Raw genomic sequence first — 26,750 nt, 5'->3', positions numbered from 1 at the left:
TTTTTAAAAGAAAAAGAAATGATCAGAGCATTATCCGAAACCAATCTTTTCAATACCCAGAGTAGTTATTCAGATTTGTGATCCTTTTCACGTATTCTGTTTACAGGCTACTTCTGGCTCATCCATCTTCTAGAATAGTGCTATTCAAAGGGCAGTCTGTTGATCAGTTGCCACATAGTAATAACAAGAAGTTTAGGCCAGGCTGGAAATCAACTGCAACACTGAGCACATTAGTATTTAGTTCATTTGGTGTTTTCCTTTTTTCCTAGCAGAATATCCATATTAAACATACCAAATGTGTTCTCCTCTAATATGCCATAGAACAGACTTAAAATTTATTTACATAAAGCTTTAATTGATATGAAGCTTATTTTGAATATGGTATGAGGCAGGGGTCAAATTTTTTCCTAAGGGGATCTCTAATTATTCCAACATCATATATACAGCACACTTACTGGGAACATCATACTTACTGTATATATTCCCTTTTATAGATGTACCAGTTGTCTTAGGATTCAATTAGATGAATAAGCAAGCCAACAGTAGGATTTGAAATCGTGTCTGGATTTTTCAGCGTGAGCTGACCCTGTTCTTTCCTGTACTAAAACCAAGGCCGTGACCCACCTGGAGTTAAAAATCATTGGCAGGGTAACTGTTGTAACTCCTTTTCCCACGGTGGTGCCTGCCGTTCCGGTGATGGTGGTTCCTTTGGCTTTCAGCTGAACGGTGAGTGCTTTGGCAATGCACCCTAGAAACATGTCCAAGATCCCGAGCTTATTCCAGTCTCCTTTCTCTGTTGAATGGATGATGTCACTGATATCTGCCGGGGGGAGGGATTTCACACCGATGATGCTGGCCAGCCGACTTGGGGTTACTTCTGGCAAAACTCGCCTTAGTAAGGAAGTCACCTGTTAAGGAACATAAGGGGAGAAACTTCCCTTTTAAACGGGATGTTTTAAAGCTTCATGTAGTCAATGTCTCGCTGCCAACTGATGACTTCCAATGCTCTGAGAAGCAGAGATATGATTTAAACACTATTTTTAATTCCTGGAGTGGTCCGTATCACTGCAGGACTAAAGCCAAAAAGAGGGAAGCTTAAAATAAAAAATCTGGTCAGGACTAAATGGTCTGATACACAGAAGCGCTGTGAGTCAGAACACATTCAACGGCACCTAACAACAACAACAAAATTGCATGATTTCATGGTATCAAGGCAACCGGTAGTCAGAAAACTCTTTATTGCAACACATTAGTGAAATGTAACTTATTTTAATATTATTAATAATATTACTATTTTAATAATGAGTCAAAAAAGGTGGGTCTTTCCAAGGTTCTGCTTAGATTCTGAACACCGCCTCCGAGCGGTCTTATCCTCAACCCCTGTCTCACCACTGCCCCCAAGCAGGGAAGTCTGTTAAAATAAATATAGGCTAAGAACAAAGCTTAAGAAAACAAAATAGCTATCTATACCCTAAGGTGTACCCTACTTTGCTGGTGTGACTTTCAAGTAACAGAGCAAGCTGAAGGATAAATGGCGTGGCCAATTACCTGTCTCTGGACTCTAGGCGAGGCTGTGTGCAGCAGGGAAAAGAGGTCCTGCAGCAGAGTGAGCTGCTGCGCCAGGTACTGCCGGCCGACGTTGGAGCCGCTCAGCGCCAGAACCATGGACAGCAGCTCGAAGCAGTAAGCATCGGAGGAGGCGTCTTCGTCGTTCGGCTGAGAGTTGGCATTTTCTTTGCTTGATATGGCATGCTCCCACTCTTCACGCACCCTGGTGGCCTCCATGCGAATCGCCTGGACGATGTGCGCGCACACCTATTTTAAGACAACGCACAAAAACTGTCAGAGCTTGGAGGTTAACCAAAAAGGTCAATGGTTCAAACCCACCCACCAGCTGTTCCACAGGAGAAAAGATGTGGCAGGTGTGGAAACAGTACCACCCTACAGGGCTCTGCTCGCCTCTGCCCTGTCGGGTTACTGTTGAGTCACAGTCAACTCGACAGGAAGAGATCACTGAAAAGCAAGACAACAGTGTACGCTGATGCTCCACCTTTTACCTTTCCGCTCAGTTTGTGCCAATCTGACTCTTCGCTTTTCTCACTTAACACCAGCAACACTAAAAATCAGAATAATTAAACACTATCTAAACACTGATCATCTACGATTTACGTCAAATAAAACCAACTGCCCTATTTTTTTCACTCGTTAAGGCCTATTTTTTTCTATTTAACATTCCCATATATAATGAGTTTTATAATCAATGACAGTCACAATGTAATAGAAATTACAACAGGCAGTGTCGAATAAACTATGAAATTTTTCACAAAGATGATAAGGCGCAAGTAACTTGACGCTGTCATTTTAGGAAAGATTTATTAGCGTAGAAAAGTAAATCAACATTTTGTTTTCATTTTCAAGGCTTTTTAGTATTAGCCGGGCAGCCCATTGTAGGAGCAATGTGGTGCTGGTTGCCCACCCCTTGTATTTAAAATTACTAACACTACTTCAGTTACTACCTATGGTAATCGCTCAGCTAGCAACCACAATGAATGAACAAAAACAGTGAGAGACAGAACACAGATAATGCAAATGTAGTCTGACAGAGACGGATATTAGGCACTAAAATAAAATAATCTACCTGAACCTGAGAAGCAACCTTGAGCAGTAAGTTAAGAAAGCTCACATGCAGGCAAACTCTCGAAAGTGATGCAAGGATGTCCACACACTCAATCCTTGCTGAACAGGGAAGACACGTCCTGGTCCAGCAGGACCAATCATTGGGGTAGCCGAAAAAAGCCTCTAGAAACCTTGGGACCAATAGCAAACCCTAAACAAATGATAAACAAAACAGAAACACCCTGCAGAAGACAATGAAATGGCTATTAACTAACCTGTTTTTGTAAGTTGGTCAGTTTACTTCTGCTGAATATAATTCCAACCATGTGTTCTTTCAGGTCAGCATCGGATGTTGCCTTTAAGTAGAAAAAGAAACAGAAATGAAGTGGCTCCTTCAGTAAAATGGATGTTTGGCATTTCAAAGTGAACAATTTGCAGAAACATACAGAAACAATTATGCAGATATTTTTATAAGATGAAACATACAGGAGTTGAAATCTATAATAAAGAAACAATGGATAAAGTTTGAAGAAAGCAGCGTCAACCAAAGTGATTATAAGAAGAATAAAATTTAAATAAAAAAAGAAGAAAATTCCAGAACTTAAGAATCCAGACAGATGCATGCTGTCTGTTCATGGACTTCATTAATCTAGCCCACCGAGTCACTCTGACGCTATCTGCAACGTGGGACCATGACTTGTTCCCATGCTGCTACATTCAGTTGTGAGAAGAGCAACTCAAGAAAATAACGCTTGATTAAAAAATCACACCAAATGGGGATGACTGAGATAGGCTAAATCAGTAATTGGTAGGTTTTTGTCAACTGACCTTTCAAATGACTACAAAGATGATTAAGAGTAACAGCTAAAACAAATGAACACGTAGAGTAGTCGGCTGGGCTTCTCTTTGGAGATGAATGAGGTTTCCTCTTAGAGTGCCAGTTTAGAGCAAGTAAGTAAAGCAATGGATTTTAGAAGGAATTCCAAGAGCAGCTCTTTCCTTAAGAATTTACTGAATATGTGGTGCTTATACCAAGGTGAACAGAAATGCACGCCAGGCACGTACCACTTGGTCCTCAAGGGCCTAGTGCTCAGTGGAAGAGATGAATCACACATATAACTAAGTGCAGCAAAAGAGAACCCACGAGCAGACACATGGAGTTTAGAAGAGACAGAACTCTGGAAGTACACAGAAGGATGGTCCATGGAGAACTCAGGCATTTGGGGCTGGACTATGAGGGACGGGTTAGACGGGGAGGAAGAAGAGTAAGTGGTGGTGGGCAGGCAGCACAGTACAGGACTATGTTAATTTCACACACGTTCACATTTGAACACAACAGTCCAGGGCATGGATCAACCAGCTAGAGTACATATTAACAAGTAGGGCACTACTTTTACTGAGTTCCTCTGTTTTCTTCCTTAATTAAAGAAATCAAATAGGAACTGCATACCCAGGAAAGTCACATCACTCTTGTTATTTTCCTGAATAAAGGGAAGGACTTGAGAGAGAGGCGAAATCTCTAGAATACAAGTAAATACATTGTATACTTTTTCCTCTCCTTCAGGTGATGACAGCAGGGCCTTCTCCTCCTGTTCTGGGGTGGGCTCAGCATCTCCCGAGATGAGCTTTCCAAATACCTGGTGAGGCGCACGCACAAGAACATGAGAAAGAAAGGACAGGAAGTCACCATAGTGAAAACCAGGGGCCTCACCTGCAGTAGATGTTGCAGTTTTTAGTATATTAATCTACCGAGTCTGACATACATCAATCACTCTTTCTCTGAACTACAAATGCCCAGTGGAACACAGAGCCTTAGAGCGAGGGGAAGGCTCTTTTCTATCTCGCTAGACAGCTTTAACTGATAGCATTTCAGTTTATCCTCTGTGGTGAGGATCAGCAGGGAGGATGCTCACTTGAGATGTGATCAGTCGGAACACTCGCAGGGTCTCCGCTTCACAGTTTCTCTGCTGGGCCACACTGGCCGAGATCTGGCCAGCAATCTTAGTGCTCTCTCCATCCTTCCAGCCCAGCACTTTCACTTGTCGAACTCTCAGTGTGTTTTCTGGGCCCTTCAGTTCAATTTTGATGATGTGGTTATCGCCTCCTGGAAGCTCACTTGTGACCCAGCCAATGTGCCTGGAGTCCACATCCACCTGGCAGGGTACAAGGGGAGAGGGGCTGACACAGCTGTGCTGCGTTCACCACCACCCTCCACTTAGCTGCAGGGACAACAAGCCCATTACATTTGCCCCGTCACTCACATCGATGATCTGATTGAAGCCTTGTGAGGACTGGTATTTGTATGGTTACACAGAGGACACAACTGAGGCTAAGGCAGGAAAAGGTAAGTCATGGGGCACAGGATTAAAATCCAGGCCAGACTAGTTGACTGCTTCCCAGCAGAAGCTTGTCGGTGAAGCCCCCACAAACCACTCCCGTGACTGTACACTCCCCTCTATTGCCCTGAGTGGGGCCCTGCGAGGAGCAGCAACGAATCCGCTTTTGTATATTTTCATATGAAAGCATCATTTAAGAGATGCAGACTTGGGGTGTGCAGTTCTTTAATGTCTTTGCTGTTGAAGACAAACTATAGAATGTGTAACTTCACCCTTGGGTGTCCTTATTTTGTGATATTTTATGGAAGACATACATTTTTTCTTTTTTTTTTAGGTTTTATTATTTTTTTAAATCATTTTATTAGGGGCTCATACATCTCTTATCACAATCCATACATACCTCAATTGTGTAAAGTGCATTTGTACATTCATTGCCTTCATCATTCTCAAAACATTTCCTCTCCACTCAAGCCCCTGGCATTAGGTCCTCTTCCCCCCCCCTCCCTCATGAGCCCTTGATAATTTATAAATTGTTATTTTGTCATATCTTGACCTGTCCGACGTCTCCCTTCACCCACTTTTCGGTTGTCCGTCCCCCAGAGAGGAGGTCACATATATTTCCTTGTAATCAGTTCCCTCTTTCCTACCCACTCTCCCTCTACCCTCCCAGTATCGCCACTCACACCACTGGTCCTGTAGGGCTCATATGCCCTGGATTCCCTGGATTTCCAGGTTCCTATCTATACCAGTGTACACCCTCTGGTCTAGCCAGATTGCAAGGTAGAATTCGTGTCATGATAGTAGGAGCGGGTAGGAAACATTTAGGAACTAGAGGAAAGTTGTATTTTTCATCGTTGCTACATCGCACCCTGACTGGCTCATCTCCTCCCTGAGACCCCTCTGCAAGGGGATCTCCAGTGGCCTACTAATGGGCTTTGGGTCTCCACTCCGCACTCCCCCCATCATTCACTATGGTAGGACATACATTTTTTCAAGGAGCAAGTTTCAATATAGTATGAAATAGTTCATGATCATTTTTATTGGACATAATTTGACAACTAAGAAATGACTGAAGGTCTCTACGTTATTTATATGGTCATTCAAATTAATATTGATTTAATAAATGTCTGCCTATCTAAAAAGAGCACTTAGCATAAGCAAGCACTATCTTTAGGACTATTTCCCCAAATTCCTCACAAGAGACATAAGAAGAAATGCTTCCCGTAAAACATGTGAGGACATTTACCTGCTTGATTCTGCACAAATCTTCTACTACTTTGCCGGTTAAGAAGGTCATTGAGGTAACTTTATTCTAAAATAGACAATTCAAAAGAGTTAGTATGTAGTGCTCGTGGCTTAGGAAGTTCTGTTTACCTTTCATTGTAGTTTGGGTGTATGCTCAGAGAGATCAGTTTTCCACTCAACAATTTATATACACTGTGCATCACGCTGTCAGTGGCAGTCCCCTCCATGTGCCCCCACTCTTCCCACTTCCTCCCTGGGACCCCCACTTCCACAAGATAAGTAGCAAGGAGTACAAAGTGAAAGCATTGTGAGTACTGGAACGAGTCACACTGGCAGGACAGCCAGAGATCTTCAGGTTGAGTGGCTTTACACAAAGTGAAAGAAAGAGATTAACACATCAACCCCTTGGAAAGCAGCTTGCTGTAAGGCTGAGACCAACGTTCCCCCAAAGGAGTGCGTGCTTCACTGCCCACAGTGGTGGGAAAATTGGGGAACACAGAGTTACTGATGCCTCCAGGATGCATATATACAAGGGGGTTCAAAATGTTTGTGGAAAAATTTCACTATCTTTCGATCCCATTTTTTCTTTGAACTTTCTGAAGCTCCCTCGTATAACTTCGAGGTCGTGTCTTAGAAGGAAAGAAGGACTGCTAGCACACAGGGATGCTTAAAATGAATACTGCTGGGATCACCTGCTTTGAGAAAAGGGAAAATGCCAAATTAATGGCAAGCACGGTTTTGAGGGACACTGCATCCAGGCTTCACATGTACCGTGAAACAAAGATGGCTCTGGACTGAACAGTGAGTTGTAGCCAAGAAAAAAATGCTCCAACACATTACACTGTCCAGTAAGATAAACTAGTTGCACCAGTTGGAACCCTTCCACCTGAAGAAGAAATAAGCAGATTAGGTATCAGCCGAGTCCCTTTTCTGATTCGACACTAGGGGAAGGACAAGAGTTGGGGGAGGGCTGTGGACTTGAGCAGTGCTCTGACTGCAGAGACCACTGCTGTGGTGGGCACTGCATCCGGAGGCTCTGCCACCCGCCCTCACCCTCCGGCTTCTCTCAGGGAAGGAAACACACACAGGGGACACGAGCAGCTCAGCAATGTATCTGCCAGCAAGTCGCCACCTTTCAGATGGGAAGTGTCCGTCCCTGGGACTGGTAAAAGAATAAAAGGGCTGGTAGTTGGCGCAATTTCCTTCTTGGCTTCTAAACCCGAACTAAACCAAATCTGTTGTTGTCCAGCCGGTTCCGACTCACAGTGACCCCGTGTGTGTTACAGAGTAGGAACCACTCCGCGGTTTTCCTGGCTGACACTTTTAGGGATGCAGTTGTCGGGCTTTCTCTTCATCACCCTCAGTAAGACAGACGAGCCCCCGTGCTGTGCGTGGCATGCAAGAACACTGAGTCCCACTGAAGGCGACTAGGCCGGAGAAGCAAATTCTGAGTACCTAGGCTCATTCAGCTTTTTTCCTCCCATGGGGCTGGGAGGCGAGACGTAGAAATTGTAATCTAATAACAGCTTAAGTCCGAGAGTACTAATTTCAAGAGTAATAATGTAAGTCCAGAGGAAGGAAAGAGTAATTTTTATAGTAAATTTTATACTAGGTAGAGGATTTTTCTGTTGGGTTTTAGAGAACGTGTTAGATTCTGAGAGAGTTTAATAGGGTTTCTACGCCAAGGGAATAGCTTGAACAAGAGTATGGAGGTAGAAAATCATAAAGCAGGTATGTCTTGTTGCTTAGCAGTAGCTATGACAGATTTATAATCAAATTACATTTCTGGAGTTTGTATTTTGGAGAACCCCTAAACATATTTTTCTATTTTTAGACTGAAGATTCATCTTGGGGATGCCAAAAAAAAAAAAAGCTTGGTTTATACAGTAAGAGAAGAGAGACCTTTCTGCTAAACTACAAATGGGTGTGTGCTCACTGAAGCCCTGGGAAGAGGACTCAGGACCACAAACACAGCTTCCTCAGGCCTTACTCCGAGATCGCGGGAATTGTCCACATGGACAGACACATAGCGGGCGTTGATTCCTTTGACACAGTTGATGGTGATGTTCTTGGTTTTGTTTTTATCCTCATCTCCTGATTCCCAAAAGGTTTCTGTGGAGCCATCAGTCAAACTGCCAATCATGGCAGGTCGGCTTGATGTTTTAATGTCGACAATGCTGGTTAAGTCCTTCAAGCACATTACAATGCATGATTCCTGCCAAGAGCAAACACTCATAATTATAGTAATACTCAAAGGGAAAGTATTCACGAAATTTAAAAAAAGCAGACAGAAGAAAATACAAGTATGCATGACAGACTCAAATTGTTTCTGGGCAACTTAGAGCTTTTCCTTCAATTAATATCAGCAGAGTCAACAAGATAACAGCAGCTACAAACTGACCTGACTCATCGCTTCAAAGCCAGACTGTATACTGATGCTAAAACTCTCTTCACTATCTCCATCATCTGATTTTGACAAAATATTGTTAATGTGATGAAAGACGTTGCTTTGGTGGAGGAACTGGTGGTCGGATTGCTTGAATTTGAGACTCCAGCATCTGAAAAGCATACACAGTACTTGAAATTATTCTTTCCCACAAATTCTGGAAAAAGCTATTATTTTAAGAAATATTAAGCTAACATTTTAAACAATCTTAATGCTTGGGGTTAAAAACAAAACAAAAAATCACCAGGAAACAAAACTTTTGCTAGTATTCCCCACCCCCCCAACAAATCCAGTTTTTTTGGAGGATGGTAAACTATAAGGAACATTAAGTCTATTTTGAGCATACTTATTGGGTCCATGAAGAACAAGGGTACCCAAACAAGAAAAGGTAATGGATATTTTAATTTTATAATTATATCTAGGTATAAGACATTTTATGCTTAAAAAACATTTTAGGGGAAAAAAACCTTCCTTCTGCTTTATATCTAAGGTCATAGGAAGGCACGTCCACCAACCTATTTCTTTACACAATCAATAGTGAAATTCCTTCTACAAGGTGTGGGCTAATCTGAGGAGCTAAAGACAAGGTTCCCATTGTAAAAGACATGCCCAATCTCAGGCTGCTCTGCTCCAGTGTCAGGTTCGTGAGGCCCCGGAGGGAGCTGTGCACACACGATCCGTTCTCCCTGGGGTTCTTTTACGTCCAGCACCGCCTCTTCCCTTCTGTCCCTCAGCATCCATTCTCCCTCTCGGTTTTGGTGACACTTACTCCTACTCCCAGGCGGCACTGAGGTAGGTGCTATCACGTAGCAGAGGGGGAATGAGAGACTGCTATAGACAGTGAAAATTTACCCAACTTATGAAAAGTGGCAACTTATCAACATTATCTCAAAGTAACTACACTTGTGTTTTACAGAGGGGCAAACAGGTGTGAGACAAGAGGGCGTTTGATTACAAATGCTGACAGCAAGGAGGGAGGCACTGAGTACACAATTTCAGAATTCCATGCAGCCCAAGACTTAAAAAGGTCTTTCAAGCATTTTGTATGCTCAGCACTCCACAAACTCTCTTCTCCGGTGTGCCCAAGTACTTGATAGAGAACTACCGTAGGGCCATCTGCTGTAGTGAGCTGCCACTGGGGAGGGACATCATGAGGTCGGAGATGGTCTGCAGCAAGCGGTGGAAGGTGTGTGGCAGCGGGTGCGCGGCTTCCCCGGCGATCACTATGTCTGAGAGGGGGTGCTCACACACGCGGGTATCCTTCTCCTGGAATAAAAGGTGAAGGCTAAGGTTCAGGCTGCCTTCTCCACAAAGAGCTGCTTAGATTCTGATTTTTTAAAAGATATTTGTGTAACAAAAATGCCGGATATACTCAAGTATAACCCAACCCAAATATCAGCCGCTGCACCTAATTTTACCATAAAACTGCATTAAAAAATGTGCTGAAAAACTCGGCTTATACAAGTGTATATATGGTAAGTCATAGTCCAAACCAGACTTCCAGTGAGATGAACTAATTTTGTTTGTATTATTATTTTTAGGAACAAGAATCAGAAGGCTATTCATAATCACCAAGGAAATAAAGGCCACATGAACACATAGATTCTAGTGTAATCACAAATCTATTGGTAGGACAAATCCGTATCTCATGTATGTATGAGCACACGTGTAAAGGTAAACACATTTACATATATGCATATATACATGCACAATACTTATTATGTATATAAATACCTACAAAACCACAACCAAACTCATTGCCATCAAGCCAGTTCCGACTGTTCCTGTGAATGTCTGAGACTAACTTCTTTTTTTTTTTTAATCATTTTATTAGGGGCTCATACAACTCTTATCACAATCCATACATACATCAATTTTGTAAAGGAGACTAACTTCTTATGGGAGTAGAAAATCTCATCTTTCTCTCATGAAGCAACTGGTAGTTTTGAACAGCTGACCTTTTGATTAGCAGCCCAATGTATTACCACTATGCCATCAGGGCCCCATATAAACACCTGCAGGTATATGCAAATATATGCCTATACATGTGCATGTATTTATATACATGTATATGGGTGCATGTTTGTGTTTACACATGAGAAACATAACATGTCCTTTGAAGTTGGGGTTACCACTAGTCTATATGGCATTTTAGTACAAACTAGGGGAATAAAAACTCTACTTCTTTTTAGCAGATGGACCATGATTTGTAGATAGAAGCAGGGGTTAGATTTCATTCTCCTGTCATGCCCTCAGCCAGATGGCCCTGTTAATGATATTATCTGTGGACTAACAATTACAAAAGAAGACTAATATAGTACTTCAAATCTCAGCAGAAAGGAGTCTGCTTAATATCAAGAAACAGATCCAAGTAGAGTGATTAGTTAAAATTGGTATCTTAGCAAGAGCAAATTAGCTGTGTTTTCCCATAGAAAGCACAAACAGCCCAGACCTTGGTGGGCGACCACATGGAGAGACAGGGGAGTAGTGGTGTGAGACCGGGCACACACAGGGGGTGCAGGGACTCTTCGGCGGGCTCAGCACGCGCTCAGTCAAATGGGGTGGAAGCTTTGCAGTTCCAGCCCATTGTGCCACTGTGGGACTCCAGCCCCGTGGTGGCCAGTTCACTAGATCTGAGAGTAGATGTTCACAAACAGGAGAGACCAAGGTCCACCTATTAGTTTGTACCTTCAGGGTGGTGCAGGACTAAGTGCTCATATGCTAACTGAAAGGTCGGCAGTTTGAACCCACTAGTAGCTCCACAGGAGAACACCAAGGCAGTCGGTGTCTGTAAAGATGTACAGTTTTGGAAAATTACGGAGCAGCTCTTCTTTGTTCTAGAGGGCTGCTGGGAGTCATCACAGGCGTAGCAATGGGTTTGTTTTGTTCTTTGTGTTTCTGGGGGGTTTTTTGGACTGTGTGTTTGAAGTACAATATTCCTACTTAAAAATGCTGTTTTTGTATTTTTCTTCTTAAACACTAGATGAAAAATAGAGCTGGGGGCTATCAACCTCTAGGCTTTTGCTTCTTTAGTGGCTTTTGGGCTTGCCTTTTCCCCTAGAATTTTAGGAACAATTGTGGTCATTTAGAAACAACGAAACTACCAGTGATAAGCACAGTCTGCTTAGATTCTGATGTACCCTGTATAGGCCTTTTCAATCAATTTACGGGGGTGGGGGAGGGCTTTTCCTTAAACACAATCAGATGATCAGATGTTTGACATTTCTAGATCTCACACCCTCCATTTCTGCTAGCGGTGCTTTCAGGTTTAGGGAGTCATCCCCCATTGACCGGAGAAATCTATCTTGCGGCATGTATTCAAAGTACGGCATCTTGTCGAAAGCACTCTCTCTCTCTGATTCAAATGCAGACCAGAGATCATCTAAAGTACATTATTGACTGGTGTCGTACAGTGTTTAAGTGATCCATAAATATGAGGCAATCACACAAGCACAACGGTTTGTCCTTTCCTCTGCTGCAATTGGCAGTGTATCTCAGAGATAACCCCTTATCGAGATGTTTATGTAACATAACGTTTTCCCTCCTGAGCATGAGTCCAATGAAAGGAAACAGACTGTATTTCCCCGGTCTCATTCAGTATAATCATGAAGGCTCTTTTCAGTCTTTTCGTTATGTAAATAAAGTGTGTAAGGAATCAACTCATGCATTTGTCATATCACACATATTTATATATGATCAACTCAACTCATTGCCATCGAGTTGATTCCAATAACCCTACAGGACAGAGTAGGGCTGCCCCCCGTGGGTTTCCAAGACTAACTTCCTACTGGAACAGACAGCCTCTTCTTTCCCCTGAGGAGCAGCTGGTGGCATTGAACTACTGCCCTTGAGGAAGCCACTGTGACACCAGAGCTCCCTGCATATATTATAAGAAAAATCGAAAGGGAAGGAATCATTTTAAGTTACTTCTCCATAGCACAGAAGTATGTTTCTCTCCTCTAGAACTTACACCTTCAGTTTCTGTCTTCTTGTATGTACCTCCACTGGTAAAAACAAGTGTAGAGTTCTCCCTTATCTCTTCTAACGAAGATGGAGGCTTGCCCTTATAGGACATTCTGTCAAGAAGTTTTGTTTTTGCCTTACTCCCAATGTGCCCTGGAGGCACCATCCGGGAACTGTTGGTCTGCTAACCACAAGGCTAGTGGTTCAAACCCCCTAGCTGCTCCTTAGCAGAATGATAGGGCTGTGTGCTCTTGTAAAGATCGACAAAGCCTTGGAACCTTATACTGGGAGCCGGGATCCACTCGATGGTTTGTTTTTTTTCCTTACACTCCCGTGTGGTCCTCCTCCTTAGGCCTGCAGAGTCTCGCCTGCATCCCAGATGTGCTCACCACTCTGTATTTTGGCAGCAGCAGACGTTGAGTGTTTCCTCAGCTCTGAAGGTAAGAATCTGTGCAGTCTTTTGCTTGCAATGATCGGTTCGGCAGCAGGTGGCCCAGCCCCCACCTTGTATATGGTTAAGTGCTCAGCTGCTAACTGGATGCTGGCTGCTCTAACCCACACAGCTGCTCCACTGGTGACGAGCTCCAGGAAGGGCCACAGCTTAGAACAGTCTATGGTTAGTTCTGGTCGGTCAGCTGGGCTTGGCTAAGAGTTGAAAGCTACTGGAGGTCATCTACATACAACAGCATGCAGTTTAGGAGCTCTGGTGGTATCTTGGTTACATGTTGGGCTGGTAATTGCAGGGTCAGCAGTTTTAAACCATTAGCTGCTCCATAGGAGAAGGAAAGGCTTTCTATTCCCACAAAGAGTTACAGCCTCCAAAACACACGGGCAGTTCCACCCTGTCCTATAGGGTCGCTATGACTTGGCATCAACTTGATGGCAGTGAGTTTTGGTTTGGTTTTAGAACCTAAAGAGAATTTTTATGCAAAATTTGTGGACTCTTTTCTCAGTAGCTTCATTCTTTTAATTTCCTGCTTCCCAAACCTGAGCTAAGTTAGCAGTTCCAGACCTGGATCCGTATTTCTCTGCCGAACAAGACTAAGTCTCTTGGCTCGGACTCTTTTCCCCAGATTATGAAATTTACTTTCTAAAGTCCCTTTACTTCTCTCAAGGAACACAGCCTTACACAGCCTATGAGCAGTTGCTTACTGGGGCAGCTAATTCTGATACCACCTGTTTCTTCATAGCTTTAAGGAGCATTTTGCTCATCAGCAAGCTGCTGCTGTGTGTGTGTGTGTGTGTGTGTGTGTGTGTGTGTGTGTGTGTGTGTGTGTGTGTGATAAAATACATATGCAATTGAGGAGCTGATACCAAGGGCTTAAGTGGAGAGCAAATATTTTGAGAATGAGGGCAACGAATGGACAAATGTGCTTGACACAATCGATATATGTATAGATTGTGATAAAAGTTGTATGAGCCCCCAATAAAATGATTAAATATATATATAATCACATCGTAACTTATCTGTCATACGTTTGCTCCATGATAATGGACTTTTAACAAAAAAATCTGATTTGATGGGCAGCATCTCTATCATACATAAATCTTACATTAAACAGAATGAATTCTTTGTCCACAGCATTCCAATTCTATTTTGCATCCGGGTTCTATAACCCGTGAACAAGCTCACAGATCGATGTGCTATCTGACGCTGGAACTACATGTCAGCAGAGACATGGACACCTTCAGCAAACAACAAAAAGACCTCACCTGTTCCGTGGTGCTTTCTTTGTTCGCTTTATTTTCCTCATCTTCTTCTTCCTCTGGTTCCACCGGAGCAGGGGTCAGTGAAGCCACAAAATGCCACAGAATGTCATGGAGAGACGTTGTTTGGATGACATTACACAGAAGCCAGTTGAAAGCCTGTGTAAGTGATGAGTGAGGAGTTCATGATAAGAAGAGAATGCAACACAGGACTGAAAAACATAGGGCTTCTCTTACCCTTACTCAGAAACAATGCTAATCCATGGATTAAGTGTTTTAAGGAAAGATACTAGGGAAATTTGACCTTATTTCAGTGAAAAGCACGGTAAATTTGAGACAGTCACTAATTCTCATCTTTGGTAATAGGAAAAAAGAAGACTTAGGACATGATGACAAAATGATCTCTTTCAAACCCACTCTTTATGGAGAAATGTCTGGGATTTTATTTACTCAAGTACACATCTTTCTGCCAGTTTGCATTTAGCAACAACAAAGAATACTTTTAAAGCTCGACATAAGCAAACCTGGACTTAAAAATATTTATATTATTCCTATCAGCAAAATGACAAGTTGCTTACCTCACACATAACTACGAAGAGAGATTTATTAATGTGAAGCATGTACTGTGCAGCCATCCCCGGAGACTGGAGGCTCCAGGCACAAACTATTACTGGTCTGCTCATAACTTGAGAGTCCTACGTGCCCAGCGCCCAACTAATGCACCTTCTGAGTGCAGAGAGCTCCGAGTTCAAATGATAGGGCCATACAAAAATAGACTGCATCGCGGTGCTTCAGTAAAGAATTCTAAATTTGCTTGTGTTCATAAACTTAGTTTAACTTTGACATTATTATGTGAACCCTCAGTGTTTGCCGCTGGTCAACGGCTCTCAATGTGTCACCGTTTTTGCTTGGTAGGAGAGAGGGATCATTGAATAAAATCATTACATATTTGGATTACTCAGTGAATTAACAACTCTGGTCATGTACACATACCTCCATAGCAAAAACTCGACAAGCAGATTTACGTAAGGCCTGTTTCATGGCTATTTCAAGGCCTTCTAGATCATGATGCTGTATAACGAAAGCTAAAACTGGCCACTGGAAGTTCCGCTCTCCTTTGGACAGAGAGCTGTGGGCTGAGATCAGTCGGGAGAGCTCAGGAGATGGATGTCGCAAGAGAGAAGAACCAACTTCTATTCAAAAGAAAGAAAATCGTTAACTTGCAGAAAGAGTGTACTAGATTAATTCACTTAGGATGATATAGAACCAAACCTTAAACATTTTGTAAATGTATTTGGATATTAATAAAATAATAGTATTGAGCTTATTCACTTAAAAAATCACCGCTCCACCTCTTTTCACATTTGAGACAAATCATAATTATTTCACATTTTATGGAAGAATTGGGTGAAGTTAAGAAAGATTAAATGTCTTAATTTTTGAGAATCATACAGGCATCAAGATCTATAGGGGCATTTATAATGTGGGACTGAATCTAAAGTTCCTGTTTTCTAAGCCACTCTGAAAGTGATTTGTTTTCTCCTTCAAGGTACTCTACATCTGCTACCCAGCATTTTCTGTAGAGCTCTCCTGCAGAAGCTCCTCGATGCTTCTTAGCCGATCCTATCACCTGTGGGAGGATGCTACATTACAACTCAACTGGAGATCTGCAGAAGTGCAGAGTGTCCTCCCTTCATTCTTAGGCCAAAGACTAGCATCTTAGTGCCTGGACTGTGGGGATTCACCCTCCTGATATGCTCTTTAACTTGGGTGTCTTTATTTCTGAGGTAGAATTCCTCAGCCCCACCTGGGAGCTACAGAAATCAACTGGTTCTGATTACCTACCATTTTACTGCTTAAGAGCTACTTGTCTCCCCCAAAGTTTTATCTTTTCTTCTTCTTTTTTTTTCTTTTCAGTTTTATCTTTTCTGAATGGCAGTAGATTCCAGTTACAGGATTCTATGGGGTAGGGAGGAGGATCATTGAGACTGTGAATCACTGCAAATGCGGGTTCACGGACACTTTGCAGAAGGGGTAACGCCAGATGTCTAACGGGAGGTTTTAAAGGCCAAGTTATCCTTGCTGAATCACTAATGTAAGATTCTGAAAGGCACATTGTGGAGGTGTCACACCAGGAAGAATGCCGCACACAGTTTAAAAAGTAATCTACTTCTTACCCTTCAGATATTAGACGGGAAAAACAACAACAAAATAACCTCTACATGTAACAATTTTTAATTTCCTTTTAAAAAATTTTAGTGGTTGAATCATTCAGTCACCTATTTCACTTTTGTACTCACCAGTGTCTCCACTGTTAACTCTTCTCCGGGGAATGGCTTTAACTCGGGCAGGTAGAATGGAGTGCTGTTTATCGTACTCAGAAGCAACGACCGAGTATGACCTTTGGAAGACAGTCCTTTTTGCCAGATCAGTGTCAGTTATGGGACTCGTTTCCAGGCTATGAGTAGCACAAGAATGACAGATTGGGAGGAAAAACACAAAAGGTGACAGGTGCTCTATATTTGATAATTGTACAGTCACATATGTAAATCTAGGTGTCAAGTGGAAAAACACAAGCACAGATCAACTTGATAATCTCTCCTTCAATCAGAATTTGATCTTTTAAAATGAAGCATCATTTTGACTGATGTCAGACTCTCTCAAAATTTTTCTTAAGTATAATTTATTTTTAAAATGAAAAAGAAAGGAAACATATCACAATGTTCTCAGCTCCTCTTAGAATAAAAGGCACACGGGGGTAGGGGAAACTGGGAGCCTAGCTATTTATATGTGTATGGAAGGGAAAGAAAATACATAGGTCCATAAAAAAAGAACACACACACACATATCAAAACAAACAAAAAACCCCAACAACTAATGACACACCAATTCCGGCTCACGATGGCCCCACGTGTACCAGGGTTTCCAAGGACTGACTTTAGGGAAGTACATCGCAATGACTTTCTTTGAAGGAGCCTCTCTGGTAGCCTTGAACTGGCCACCTTTCAGTTGGTGGTCAGCACACTAACCAATGGAACTGCCTGGAGTCTCTGTCAAAGCCTCCGTGGCAATCGTGGGTTATGACGTGGGCTCTAACCACAGCTGCTCCACAAGAGGCCGAGGAGGCCTTCTCTCCCTTTGGGAGCAAGTCTGTCTTTCACCACACGGAGAGGGAAGGACGGCCATACCTCGGAGGCATAGACTTCAGATTGCTCTCTGGCTCCTCAAACACATTCGGGCTGGCATCAGGAGTCACCGAGATGTACGGGGCAGGGACGGACGTGGAACGAAGATACCGCATCTCATCCTGGAATAGGTTGTCATCTTGATAGCCCACAAAATTTTCATGATGATGCCTGCATTAAGTCAAATCCAGTCATTGAACAATGATGCCAGTACAGAGCCTTTCCATTTCCAAATCGCTTTCATAAAAACCAGTGCTTGTCAATCTGTAGCTAAAGATTAACAACAGGTGAAATATTAAATGACCTCAGAGGTATGCACATCGAAATAAAAGGCAGACAGTTTCACACATACATAGATGTTCCGGATATTAATCACACTACCCCTAATCTGAACATGGCTCCTTTTCTGGCATTCTCTGAAGGGATCCATCTCCCAGTATTTTTGTGAGTGATCCCAGGAATTAACTGAGTGCTTGGACCAAAGGAAATCTCCCAATGCCGGAGTCACCCAAGGCTGTGAACACTGGGCTTCCTCCCTCTCACAACTGTACCTCTCCTCTCCGTGCCCATCGCAACTGCCTTAGGTTCTCACCATGTGTGACCTGGAATGAAATACAGGCACTCCGTGTTTTTTTTCCAATGTTTCATAATTTGTTTTTTTCTCAGATTACCTCTTCAAGTGGTTCAATAAAGCTAAAACTTTATTTCCGGATGAGTAGCAGAGAGGCCTTGTAATTGCAAAGCAGTTCATGCATTTCTCTGCTTAAGATTCTTCATGGTTTTGCCTGGAAGGGGATATAACCCAACCGTGGCAGGGGCGTTAGGGAACCCATTACCTGGTCTGGGAAACCATTTCTAGCTGTATCTCACACATTTTTTCACAGCAATCGATGCTCTGACAAGCCTGTAATTCCTCTCATGCATAATGTTATTTTAATTTTGTCTTCATACATATGGCTTACTCTGTTAGGAATCCAGCATCTGCCTGACAGACTTCTATTTACCCTTCAAAACTCTGCCTTAGTGTCAGATCCCCTGGTTCCCTTGGAAGATTGAGGTGCGCCCTGCTAACTGTGCTTGACTAGCACCCGACATGCACACAGGGCTTCACTGTGAGGCGGAACCGACCTGTCGGCAATGGGCTTTGTTCTAGTGAGTTTACACATACTTCTACTGATCGACTCTTCACACAATATTTTTAATGTTTCTTTCACTTCCTGTCAGAATGTTAGTAGGGCTTTCTTTATGCTCACCTTGATAGCGTCCGGGTCTACCACCATGCTGGTACCCAGTTTTCATGTTCATTAGATCGTAACAGAAGGAACACTCTCACCAATGAAAGATTTCTAGCTAAGAAACATGTCAGCATCTTTCAGCTTTGGCATTTCTTACTATTAATAATAGACTAGAGTTAGCCTACCCAAAAGTAAAAGATAGGGAAAGCCCTCCTTTCTAAGACATAGTTTGCTTTAATAATAATAATAATAATATAATGGACAAAGTATTTATGTAGTTTTTAACTTCCATAAAGATCAAGTGGTAGACAAGGCAACTCAGAAAATCAATTCCTGGAAGCACCTTTGTTATACATGATTTCTTAAACAGTGTGTGTGTTACGAGCAAATACCAACTACTCCACCCGCCAAACCAAACCCAACCCAATGCCACCGAATTGACGCCAAGTCACAGCAACCTATACAGGGCTTCCGCGGCTGCCAATCCCTCCAGGAGCAGACAGCCTTACCCTTCTCCCTTGGGGCAGCCAGTGGTCTGGTGAATGCTGTGGTTAACAGTCCACTGCTTACCTGGCAGTGCCACCAAGGCCCCTGGGTATTGGCTCATCAACAACCTTTAACTCAAAGGTACTTTTGAAAAAAAAAACAAGACGAAAACCATCCATTACCTAGCTAGTGTCTGCAGGTAAAGACAAGGCATCTTCACGGGCAGATCCTCAGAGATGCCCTCTTTCACGCTGGGCAGCTGTGACTGGAAGGGTTTCGCGGGGTGGTAGCACAGGATGCTCGGCTCCGCGGCACTGCTCAGCGACAGCAGGAAGAGCGCATTGGCTTTAATCACCTGGTGCGCTTCCATCGTGGGCAGGGCCCGGGGAGTCTTGACTTGCATTGGCTTTCTCCTGGATGGCTTGACCTGGCAAAGTCAAATGCCAGTTTGTAGTAAACCTGCCTGACTTTCATTGACAATTGTCAGTTCTTAAGCTAAGTGTTTTGGATTTCTGGTAGTAATGATTTAACATCAGTAGTAACAGTATGCGACTAGTTTCCAAGCTACAGGTAGCACAAGAATGACAGACTGGGAGGGGAAAATACAAAAGGGAAGAGATGCTCAATATAATTATTTAAATTAGTAGAACTATTTTAAAATAATGCCAGTGGTAGCCAAAAACAACATGCACTTCAGGCTTCTCTGACAGAAATGACTTTATATTGAATACCAACTGTATTGCTTTTCTCTGCCTAAAATACACACACACACACACATATACGTATATATGGGTACATAGTCTAGTACAGGCTATGTTTTCCAAACCAAACCAAACTCACTGCCATTGAGCTGATTCCAACTCATAGCAATGCTACAGGACCGGAAGAATGAATGGGCCCCTCTGGGTTTCTGAGACGGAAAGGCTTTATGGGAGCAGAGAGCTGCATCTTTCTCCCATGGCTTAGCGGCCCAACACAACCACGATTTCAGAGATTTTTTTCCCCCACTGGGATTGCCACTAGCGTGAATGATGCTGCACTGCCGCTAGTCCTCCAATAGAATTAGCGATTAAAATAAAGGAGAGGCAAAAAAGAAGAAGAGGAGTTGAGAGAGAGAGAAAGGTAAAGAGGAAGAGACATGTGTATGTAGCGGGTGGACAATTAATAAAGAACTACACAACAAATGGCAGGACGCTTTAGAAACACTGTGGAAAAATGGAATGAAGAGATCATGGAATTTTCCCAGGAGCTTTTTGAAGCCTCACTCTGCTCTCTCGAGTCAATGTGGACCACAGGTGAGTGGTCTTATCTTCTCCCAAACTATAGTTTATTTTTGTAATGAAAGGAGCTGACCCAGCAAAAGTACCCTATTTTAACTTTATTTCTACTATATAAGCGTATCTTTATGTAGAGTTTCTCTGATGTAATGATATGATCACAAAGGCATTTTTATTTTTACGAGGCTTATCCATATCATGAACAACACAAGCCCAGAACAGAGTGAAAATACCTTCTCCCTTGCAGCAGCCTGCTTTTCACGGAGGTACTTTTCTCTACAGCGGTCACATACCAGATACCAAGTGCTTCCTCCTAGGCCACCATCACCACAGTTGCCTGCCCAGCCTCCACAAAAATGTCCAATGCTATTGTAACCTTGTCCACCAGCATACCGGCCACAACCTGGAGCAATTGCAAAATAAATCTTTAGTGCCGTGGACAGGGCCATCCTCCTATTCACACATTCATGACAGATTAGATTTTTTTCCCCCTCTCTTAGAAAACTAGCACGCTTGACTATAAAAGTATTCAATTAAAGGGTGTCCAAAATATTAGTGTAGTCTATTCCTAGACTTAGCAAAGCAAGACAAAAATGACAGAATGTGGACACATTTTTATTTATCTAAGTATAGCAATACAATTGAAACGAGCAACAATAAAAACTATTAGAAATCTTCTGTGAAGAAGTTTATCATTTAAGAAATACGTATATTTCTAAAAGACTTCAGGTATTATATGTAGAAAGTGAAAACATTGTACAAAACTCATACATTTAAAAACGCTAATCCACATATTGAGTTGCTATTGAATTCTTAATAGTTATCCAAGACGCAGTCTTTTGATAAAACAAAAGGTATCATTTTCTTAAGAAAATACCGAAAGAAATCAATACTGTCTGATTTGGTTGGTAACTTGGAACAGGAAAAACATTGAAATCACCAAATCAAAACCAAACTTCACTCCCATCAATACTGACTAGGCGACTCTACAGGGCAGGGAGACTGTCCCTGTGGGTTTCCGAGACTGCAACTCTGTATGGACACAGAAAGCTCCATCTCTCTTGCAAGGAGTGGCTGGTGGTTTCAAACTGCTGACCTTTCGGATTGCAGTCCAACGTATAACCACTACGTCACCAAGGCTCCGTTACTGAGATCTGTCATATGAGTATATGCATTTCATTATTTCTATTTTGTGAGACATCTTAATATCCAGGGGGATTAAAAAAGTTTGCGGGGAAATTTCATTAACTTTTAATTCCATTTCTCAACAAACTTGTTGAAGACCACCCCTCCCCAATTCCTCCAACTGTACCCCTGTGGTATTCTCTGAGTAATACACAGAATATTTTAAAAGCGTTTCAAATTGTGATACATTAAAACGAGACAGCAACAAATGCCAACCTAATCATTTAAACTTCCTTACCTATATTTAGCAGAAACTACACTGATAATGTACTTTCAAAATGACATTCTAAGGCAATACATGTGTGTGTGTGTATGTGTGTATACACACACACACACATGTATTGCCTTAGAATGTCATTATATGGATATTCTGGACAACCGATTCCCTATATTTTGAGAGAACAATACCTCAAGTCAAGCGTAACTTATTTAAAAAAAGACCAGAGAGGCAGGCACTCTTAGCTATTTCCCAGCACCGGGCTCACCTGGGTGTGCTTGTCTCATGTGATAGGTCACCGGGTAAGGATGGGACTCTCCACACAGCTCACAGATGGTGTCCTTCTCTGGGCCTCCAACTGCCAGCTGGGCCATTTCACCGAACAAATTACCCCTGGGCCGAACTTCCGCCTTCTCTTTTTTCTTTTTTTCCTTTTTGGCCTTTTTATTCTCTTTCTCGCACTCTTTCTTCTTGAGGACGGCACAAGAACCAGGACTTGGAAAAATCATATTCTGGGAAGCTGCTTTGATGGTCGCCAGAGAGATGTCTTCCCAGAAGGCCACTAAATGTTGCAGAGTTAAGGGGAGAGGCGATTTAGACTTCATGGTGTGGTGCATGGACATTTCAAAAGTGGCTTCGGATTTTCCATCCTCACACTTTTCGTGCAGGGGGGGCTCCTTGAGCATGGACAAGACCTTGTTTTTGTTGATGCTGCCCATTTTAGAGATGTCTGGTCCGTGGGGTGCGATATTAAACATGTTAAGGGCAGAGGAGATTTCCAACGAGTGTCTGTTTTTCAACTTGGTTTCCTTTTCCTCTGTGGGCTGCTGGCTATTTAAACTACTCCTGACGGGCGCGTGTTCTTTGGAGAGCTCAGGGTTGAATTTGAGGAAGGAGGAGCAGGCCATAGCATCGTGGACGATGCCCTCGTGCCAAAGGAAAGAGGCAAAGACCGCGCGGGCACACTCGGCCACAGAAGGGGACATGGCTCGTTTGGCTGGTTCCAAAGGCTTGGACCCATCGCTTTTGAAAAGGAAGTTGGATTTCTCCTTCTTGGGCCTTGTGTGCCTGTTAGCACACTTGCGGCTTATTTTGGGCGAAGCTCTCATTTCCTGTTCGTCTTTCAGTGGTGCTTTGCCTATGCTGAAGTGCACTTTATTCGAACCTTCATCCACACTCTTAAATTCACCGCTGTCGTCGCAGGTGCTGTCTGTGAGGCTATTGGTCTTTAAAGTGCTTGACGTGCAGACCTCAACCACCTCACTGTGAAGGTTTTCCTGCACCACGTGGGGGGAGGGAGCTCTATTCTCCGATCCAGGGGAACTTTTAGAATCCTTTGGTACCGATTTCGGCTTGGGCGACGTTGACCGCCCCCTTAATGGCTCGGTCAGGGGCATTTTCTTCTTGCGTAGGGTATCTGGATCCAGGGTGTAGGAGTCCGACTTGGAACGTTCCCGAGGAGGATCCAGTTTTGTCTTCGCGGGAGCAGTGGTTTTCTGAGGTAGATTTTTATCATGTGGGGAGGAGGAGCGTGGAGAACTAGCACCAGACGGGCTAGTCCTGTTGGCTGGGAGGGTCTTTGGCTTCGGAGATGACGACCGAGAACCCGGTCCCGGGGACTCGGCTCTGAGGCTACAAGACATCCTCCCATCCGATTTTAATGTCTGCAAGGTGTTATGGTTGGGGGACAGTGACCTACTGTGAGAGTCTGACCTCAACTTGGCAGCATCCGATTTCAACATGAGGGACTCACTAGCGGACAACCCTTCTGTGGCCCGGGGCTTCTTCTGGTCACTGGTTGTGCGGCTCACACGCCCATCTGGTTTAAGTGACTTGTTGTGTTTGGAGGACGGTTCCGCTTTTCCTGATGTACAGACCGGTCTTGGAGACGTGGAGACATTTCCTCGGTCACCTGTGTAGCCCACGTCATAGTGAAACATGTTAGCAACACTATACTTTAGGGATAGTTCAACAAATAAACATTGAAAAAATTTTTTTAATTGCTAAAATTTTCTATTACTAGATTAAATCACAGGAATAACTAGGGGATGAAAAAAGAAACACATCTCATAACATTTCTGTACATCACTATCAACCGTTACCATTGAAACTACTCTCGTGGATTCAGAAACAAACTGAACAATTAGTATATATGCAACAGTAAGACTTTTCAGTAAGATTGCAATCTCAGCTCTTATACTATAAATAGAATTTACAGCTTCACTTAGTGCCTAGAGAGAAAAAACTTTTAACTGCCTTTGTGTGGAAAGCAGAAATTAAGCTAATTTTATACTATTAAGAAGGGCTACATTTCCAGTATAATGAAATACCTCACATATTTAGGGAAATAATGTAAATTTTGAGGATTTATGAAACGGAATTTATTCTTTTTATCATTTTCAAGCATACAAATAAATGCAATTAGGTTATTAGAATGCTTAGGAGGCAACCTTTTTAATGAATTTGTGATTAGCATATGAGTGCTACAGAGTTATTATTTAATCACACCTAACTCAGGTGGACTGGCTCCCCGTGCTACTCTGTGTCATTATGTGTGCCACTGGTGGATCAGACCCGGGCTGCCTTCTCCCGCACTAAGTGTCATAGCCTTCAGTATTACCGTTACCTCCTGAAGTCATGTCCTTTTGCTTCATGTGCATGTGCATGCATGTGTGTGCATCCGTACTTGACATCACACTCTGTCGATCTGGCCAGCACAGTGCTGCCTCAGGACATTACATCAATGTCAAGAAGAGCACCTGAAATATAGTAGGTGCTGAACAAGCGTTGTTGAATACATAGATTCCCCACACGCTTCCCATTTTTCAATTCTACTTCTAAAGAGGCCTTTCCCTCCAACTGTGAGACCAAAGGCCATGGAGGGGCAGCAGCAATAGCTGTTGTAGAAAGGTGGGTTAGATGTCTGCACAACGAGTAATGCTGTCGTACAACAACAGGGCCCAGCACAAGCTTTGAAGCGCAGGCGTATAAACTGGATATTTATTTTACTTGCAACACGCCAGTGTTGACAATAATGAATCTCACTTGGGGATGAATGAAAGTATACTATACTGAGCATAGTGCTTGACGGTTCAGCAGTATTGTAGCATCCTACCATGACCACCACTTGTCACACATGAACTGCCTCTATACATGGTATATGAGACTGGGGCTCAATTTGGAAAAAATAATGGAAACTCCCCCCCCCACCAGTTTCAGAGAACAATTCTAGATATTAATATTCTTTTGGTAGAGCACAGATAAACAGAAGTTATGGTCTTGATAAAGAAGTGCTTGCAGACTGCTAAGATACAGATAAACTACTACCCATCTCCTTTTATTACTATAGTAATAACAGAGCAAATTTTAAAAAGCAAATACCTTATTTTTGAAGACTCAAACATCAATCTAGTTCTTGCCTTATTACTAATTTAGTGCGTCATGTCTGGCACATTGCTTTTTCTGATCTGATAGCTGGACACGTCTTCAAGGTCCTCACCATCATACTTATTCAAAGGTTGAACCATGTACTCACAATGGTGGATGTAGATACATAAATAAAACACAAATCTTCCATCACCGGCACCTGTCTCCAAAGGGTCCCCTTTTTAGACACTGAAACAGGTTTGCTCTTTAATTTATAAAGAAGGCCAGTTTGTTTTAGGATTCCTTATAATGAAGGTTATAATTATGGACAAAGACTGTCCACTTGTCTCAGATATTTCCTAATGTCTTATTTGCACACCTGTTACAAGCAAAAGAATTGTGAATATATGCTGATGCCCTATCTACTCCTAGCAGGACACAACTTGAAGTGGCCTTTGACCTTTACTCATAATGAGGAACATCACTAGTCAAAGGCAAAACCACCATCTTTCTCTTTGGGAAAAAGATGAGGCTTTCTACAGTTTCAGGAACCCAAATGGGCAGTTCTCTCCTGTCCTATAGGGTCACCATGAGCCGGAATTGACTTGATGATAATGAGTGAGTGACTGAGTGCCTCCTTCCTTGAAGCATTGATAAGCACAAGTATTTATTAAACATTCAGAACAGACATAGTATTTTCACAGTCTTCAATTAATTTAATGTATTTATAATATGTAAGTGTAAATAATAAGACAAAAACAGACTAAAAACATTTTCTAAGCTTAAAGGTATTCTGAAAAAATAATAATAGAGGACAGCGTAGATATTTAGTTTCTTGAAATACATTAGTAAACATGTTAGATATTTATTTACTAAGTGACCTACATGATTTTTTCATTCTAAAATTATAAATTATCAGGTTATATACAAAATGCCCTAAGATAATGATATACTATAATATGATGTCAAAATATATCATATATATGACACATAATACTATATGGTATAGACAATAGTATATGGTACACAGATCAGGTTACAAAACAACATTTACGATGGTATAATATTATATAGTATCACTGTCTACTTTACAATGGATAATTTTAAAACTCTTTTATCCAGTTCTAAGAAAAATAGGTAATCTGTAATTACTTTAAAAACGAATGTACTACTTTAGTCATTGCTTCCAAACTTCTTTGTATTTTTTCCCCTTAATATATGGGATTTTGTGCCAAGATCACTAAGTCAAATTATAGAACTTGAACTTATCAAAGGGTTTATCAAAAACAAAAAGAATGAAATGATTTTTTTACTACAAAACAGAAAATTGAACTTCAAAAGAAACTGCTACATATTATAAAACAAAATATATTCTTATGCTTCATGCCTTACACACGAATCATTGCATTTGAATCACAATAATTTAATTCCCCAAATTAGGCATTTCTTCTGGTGGACACCTACTTTAATTTTTAAGGTCTCACAC

General features: G+C 42.2%; 1 protein-coding gene across 1 annotated transcript in view; it reads right to left on the bottom strand.

Moving 5' to 3' along the window:
- Nucleotides 1-26,750, bottom strand: part of MYCBP2 (MYC binding protein 2) — a 284,541-nt gene that overhangs the window by 25,369 nt on the left and 232,422 nt on the right. Inside the window, exons 56-71 of the mRNA XM_004711247.4 lie at nt 22,167-23,810; nt 20,730-20,899; nt 19,402-19,646; nt 17,502-17,669; nt 16,614-16,771; nt 15,307-15,506; nt 14,320-14,472; nt 9,749-9,909; nt 8,599-8,755; nt 8,188-8,412; nt 6,199-6,264; nt 4,530-4,769; nt 4,155-4,253; nt 2,892-2,972; nt 1,549-1,815; nt 625-908 (exon numbers count right to left, since the gene is read on the bottom strand). Of these exons, the coding sequence (XP_004711304.1) occupies nt 625-908; nt 1,549-1,815; nt 2,892-2,972; nt 4,155-4,253; nt 4,530-4,769; nt 6,199-6,264; nt 8,188-8,412; nt 8,599-8,755; nt 9,749-9,909; nt 14,320-14,472; nt 15,307-15,506; nt 16,614-16,771; nt 17,502-17,669; nt 19,402-19,646; nt 20,730-20,899; nt 22,167-23,810 (4,318 nt within the window). The remainder of the gene's footprint in view (nt 1-624; nt 909-1,548; nt 1,816-2,891; nt 2,973-4,154; nt 4,254-4,529; nt 4,770-6,198; nt 6,265-8,187; nt 8,413-8,598; nt 8,756-9,748; nt 9,910-14,319; nt 14,473-15,306; nt 15,507-16,613; nt 16,772-17,501; nt 17,670-19,401; nt 19,647-20,729; nt 20,900-22,166; nt 23,811-26,750) is intronic.

The sequence above is a fragment of the Echinops telfairi genome, unplaced genomic scaffold (genome assembly GCF_000313985.2).
Source record: "Echinops telfairi isolate 266 unplaced genomic scaffold, ASM31398v2 ScPeMD7_11;HRSCAF=52, whole genome shotgun sequence".
In the NCBI taxonomy this organism is placed as follows: domain Eukaryota; kingdom Metazoa; phylum Chordata; class Mammalia; order Afrosoricida; family Tenrecidae; genus Echinops; species Echinops telfairi.
This window is presented reverse-complemented; position numbering and strand designations above follow the sequence as displayed.